The 5,201-nt window shown below is 39.1% G+C and overlaps 1 protein-coding gene across 1 annotated transcript; it reads left to right on the top strand.

Annotated features, from left to right (window-relative positions):
* Positions 1-1,305: 1,305 nt before the first annotated feature.
* LOC107726344 (guanylate-binding protein 1-like) lies at positions 1,306-4,776 on the top strand (the record flags this gene model as incomplete). The annotated part of the gene is made up of 5 exons (XM_016535887.1): positions 1,306-1,638; positions 3,545-3,787; positions 3,884-4,164; positions 4,379-4,591; positions 4,674-4,776. Coding segments are annotated over exons 1-5 (1,075 nt in total), but the record flags the coding sequence as incomplete, so codon positions are not given.
* Between the last annotated feature and the right edge of the window lie 425 nt (positions 4,777-5,201).

Raw genomic sequence — 5,201 nt, forward strand, 5'->3', positions numbered from 1 at the left:
ACTCTGATGAGAGCAGTCTCAGTACTATGATACGGTCTAAATCCTGACTGGAAATCCTCACAGATACCATTTTTCTCTAAGAAGGAATATAATTGTGAGGATACTACCTTTTTCTAGTATCTTGGACAGAAAAGAGAGATTCGAGATCGGTCTGTAATTAACTAATATTCTTCAGGGTAAAGTTATTGTTGTTGTTTTTTTTATAAAGAGAGGCTTAATAACAGCCAGTCTGAAGGTTTTGGGGACATATCCTAATGACATTGACAAATTAATAATATTCAGAAGAGGATCTATGACTTCTAGAAGCACCTCTTTTAGTAGCTTAGATAATGTTGGGTCTAACATACATGTCAGGTTAATCAGTCAGGTGCAGATTAAGAATCACCGAGCTGCTGATTCCGTTTTTGGATAAAACAGTCCCAATTGATCCTTTAGTTAAAACTGAGTTGCTGATTTCCCTCAGTGAAAACAGAACGTCGTCAGAGGCCGTATTTGGAAGCGTCAGGTTAACCAGTCAGTAAAGATCACCGAGTCGCAGATTTCCTTGATTAGTATAAACGGTCCTTTTATCCTTCTAGTTAAAAACAACCAAAACGACCAGGCAACAGTAATCAAATATTTAAAATAAACAAGCAAATAAACTTAAACCATCAAGGAGCAGCGGCAGCAGTACGCGCCAGCGTTCACTCCGGAAGTTTTTTCAACCATACAACTATAGTTGTCTGCAATGCGTTCAGCTGCAAGAGCATTATCAGGACCAGAGACACAATCATGGTCACTTGTGTGAACTCACAAGGTAAATAGCGAGGCCATAATGGCACAGTCATAATTTCATGGGTCATGCGAATTGTAAAGTCAGTTGCCTATTTATCATTTACAGCAAAGCAAACCTGTTGTCAAATTTCGAAAACTACCCAAGTGACGTTAAATTCAATTTTTGTGCAAAAACAATGAAACAAATAAAACAATACAAATATACAACAGTATTATATAAATAAAACAATTAAATGTTTAAACAATTACAGAAATTATATTAATTGTAGGATTTTAAAGAGTATTCTTGTTTAAAATTATGTAATACTTTCAATACTTTCGATTATGTAAAATTGGCACCAGAAGTCACAAAGAACAGAATAAAATGTTATAATTAATAAAATTAATAAATGCGTTAAATACAATTGAAAACATAATCTCACTGATCATAAATACGACAGAATCAACCAATAAATTCCATAAGGCACTTCCATTCATAAATATTTGTAAATGTGTACATCTGTAAAGTTATTTATTCATAAATGATGTTTTAGAGGCTGTTAAATCAATATTATACATTTTATTGTCTATGTAAATGTACATGGTAGAACCACACTTATTGTAAAATACATACAAATACTAATGGAATCATGTTGGACAGTCACTTTGTGTTCATACCTAAACAAACTGTCAGATATGTTACTGAACTAACAGAGTGCATCAAGGTCAAATCATCAGACGAGGATGTTGATGATTCAAATGAGTTTGTGAAGTTCTTCCCTAGTTTCATCTGGGCAGTGAGGGACTTCACCCTGGAGCGAAAGATTGATGGCAAAGATGCAACAGAGAATGATTATCTAGAGTTTGCTCTGAAGCTGAAACATGGTAATTTAAGTATGGTACAAAAGATTATTTTAAGAGCCCTCACAATCACGATCACAATGAGCTCTTGTAATGAGTTTTTCCAAACTTAATGGTTTATCAACAGATCTTTCTTACACTTACATCACTTATTCTGGTTCTATTTAAGATCCAAGTTTTGGGTGTACTGCAGTTTGTTTAAATTGACTTATTTAAAAAAAGACAAAGATATCAGTTACAAATCAGTTTTTCTACTACTGAAAATGATAGCATAGGATGCAACTTTGCAATATGTCTAAAGTTAAAAACGTGAAGTCTTAACTGTTTCACATGGGGGTGAAATGTCAAAAAAGAACCCAAGATCACCCCAAGATTCAGTTTTATTTGAAACTCTAGTACAGAGCCATCAATAGTTAGAGGTACAGTGTTATGGAGCTGGTGAGGTAAGCTGAGAAGCATAATCTTCAATCTTATCACTGTTTAGACAAAGAACATTGTTAGCCATTATTTTTATTTTTGTCAGAAATACATTTAAAATAAATGAATCAGCCAGACTTACAAGTCAGATCTACCTAAAATTGGTGAAGGCTACCATGCAAGGTGCCATAACCCAACCATCAGGAGCAAGTGATGTTCAGTGTCTTGCCCAAGGACAATTCATCGATTGGTTAGGTGAAACTGGGATTTAAGCTGGGAATCCTCTCCCAGTCAACATATCTACTCCCTGAACCAGTGTTGTTCATCCACAGCAGATTGTGTTCTCCCTGTTCCAACTCTAGATCAGTGGTTCTCAATTCCAGTCCTTGCGACCCCCTGCTCTGCACAATTTGTATGTATCTCTTACACTTCAGATATTTGTTCTATTCGACCGTAAGTGCTTTGCAAAGTGGACATCCCAGGATATTTTGCCAAGATTCCCGTTGGAAGGGAACGCATACATTCCATTTAAAGGGCGTTAAAGTTTGTGAGATGTGAATTTAAATTGTATTTATTTACACAGGTGTATATTATGTCACTTCTCTAGTAAGTTTTGTCTGTGTGAAGACGCTGCAGACTGCAGCATAGCGCAAATCCGTGAACGAATGTTCCGAAGTGAAGTAAACTTCAATGGATTTCCCATGCTCAGGGAGTAGGGAGCAATCAACACTGTGGTAGGGACCATGTCAATCGGAACAGAATTAATTCATGAAGCTCTCTTACAACGAGCTGGTTATCTGAGTTAGGTGTGTTAAATAAGAGAGACATGCAGGGCTGCCAACTTGTGCCAAAATGTATTATTATAATTTTTTTTTTTTTGCCAAATTGCTTTTGGGTTTTCTTACGGTTTTCTACGAAAACACGTTGTAAATAGAATCTTTTGGCGATTTCCAGAGCGCAAACGCAAATGCGCACAGGAGCCTTTACCAAATCTGTTTCACCAATATCCTATTATTACAGTTGGATGTGAGGGGTGAGAAAAGTGTCAGCGTGAGAGTTGGCAGCCCTGGACATGCAAAATATGCAGAGCGGTGGTATGCAAGGACTGTAATTAGGAACCACTGCTCTAGATCAGGGGTGCCGAAAACTCCTGGGGGGCCACTGTCTTGCAGTTTAGCTCCAACTTGCCTCAGCACACCTGCCTGGAAGTTTCTAGTATGCTTAGTAAGACCTTGATTAGATGGTGCAGATGTGTTTAATTGGGGTTGGAGCTAATCTCTGCAGAACACTGGCCCTCCAGGAGCAGGACTGGATACCTAGATAATAGCATAAATGTATAATACACTGTGGATGGAAACGGTTCAAAGTGGAGAACAAAGAAAAATTCCAGTGACAATGTGGTCCAGAAGAGTAGCTGAATCATCTACACTCTGCTCAAAGGACAGACACTTTTTTTTTACTTTACAAAACTCTAGAACTGAGAAAAGCTACAGCTTGTGTTAATCTCTTCTAGGAACATCAAAAAAAGTGATGGAGCACAACCTTCCCAGGGAGTGCATCCAAAAATTATTCCCCTCCAGGACGTGCTTCACGTTCTCGTTTCCAACCGCCCCAGAGAACGTGTCTTGTCTGGAGAGATTGGATCCTGCGGACCTTTCCACTGAGTTCCTGGAGGTTACAGGACGTTTCTGCAAGTTTGTCTTTGACAAGAGTGATGTGAAGAAGCTGAAGGATGGATACACAGTCACTGGCAGAGGTGATTCAGAAGTTCATTTGAAGAGCTTGCATATGTGCTTTCAGTGGAATTTCTATTGCTCAATCATTTTGTTTGACTTCTTTCCTTCTTTGAAAGTTCTGGGTCATCTAGCAAAAACATACGTTGACACCATCTCTAGTGGAGCTGTGCCGTGTCTGGAGAATGCTGTGATCGCCATGGCAATGATTGAGAATCAAGCTGCGGTGAAGGAGGGGCTTGAGGTGTACCAGAGTGGAATGGAGAAGCTGAAGAACTCCTTCCCTCTGGAGTTAAAGCTTGTGTCCTCGGAACACCAACGTCTCAGCAGCATGGCAACACAAACCTTCATGACTCGATCTTTCAGGGACACTGACGGGAAGCACCTGAAATCTCTAGAGGTTAGCTGGATCTCTCTCTGAGGAGGTCCTTTGAGCTTACTGATAGAGAGATGTTCTTTCAGAGTAGTGAATGAGATCTGGACATTCTCCCTGATTCCATCTTCTCATATATACCATTCTGTGCTGACAGTGTTATTCCAAATAAACAAGTCAGACCAAATAGCAAGCCCTAAGTCACCAAAGAACTGAAACACTGTCTGTATGTTTATTTTAGGAAAAACTTAATGAACTCTTTGATGGATACCTGTGCCAAAATGAGCAAGCTTCTAAGAAAAGATGCGAGGATCTCCTGTCATCCCTCTCAGCAACAATGACTGAAAAACTCAAACAGGGCGTCTATGCTAAATCTGGTGGCTATGATCTCTTCTGCAAGGATCTGGAGGACATTGTGAAGAAATACAGCAGCCAGACCAATAAAGAAGTCAAGGTCTTGTCTATATTGCACAACTTAATGACATTTTAAAACATTTTGTTCTGATATAGCTTCTAAGGTCTGTGTGTGTCAACAGGCTGAAGCGGTCTTAAAGGTGTTTCTGAAGCAGAAGACTGTGGATTCTAAAGCTATTCTGCAAGCCGACAAAAAACTGACTGAGAAGGAAAAAAAGATTAAAGGTAAGAGTTCCCCATTCTTAAATTCTGACCAGGTTACTTGTGAAAGAAGTGCTCAAAGGTTTAGGTGCTTGTTTAGGTGATAAGCTTCAAATGCAATAAATAGCACTAACAAGTAGCAATAAATGGTAGAAGGAGTTTCAAGGGTCCAAGAATAATTTTGCTTTCAGAGAACAGATATAACATCATACAGATAACAACTGCAGTCCCGGGTGTAGATTTCAGGAGGCTATTCATGCCATTATCATTATGAATCAAGAACGTCTTGGTTACGTATGTAAACCTCGTTCCCTGAAGGAGGGAATGGAGACATCACGTCGGTGACCGATGAATTGCCCAGCAAAATATAGCTCTACAAATATCTGTCAGTGAAGCGCCATGAGCCAGCGCCCAGGAGGATGCAACACTCCTAGTAGAGTGAGCTCGCA

This window comes from Sinocyclocheilus rhinocerous, unplaced genomic scaffold (genome assembly GCF_001515625.1).
Source record: "Sinocyclocheilus rhinocerous isolate Xijiao unplaced genomic scaffold, SAMN03320098_v1.1 scaffold15198, whole genome shotgun sequence".
Classification (NCBI taxonomy): Eukaryota; Metazoa; Chordata; class Actinopteri; order Cypriniformes; family Cyprinidae; genus Sinocyclocheilus; species Sinocyclocheilus rhinocerous.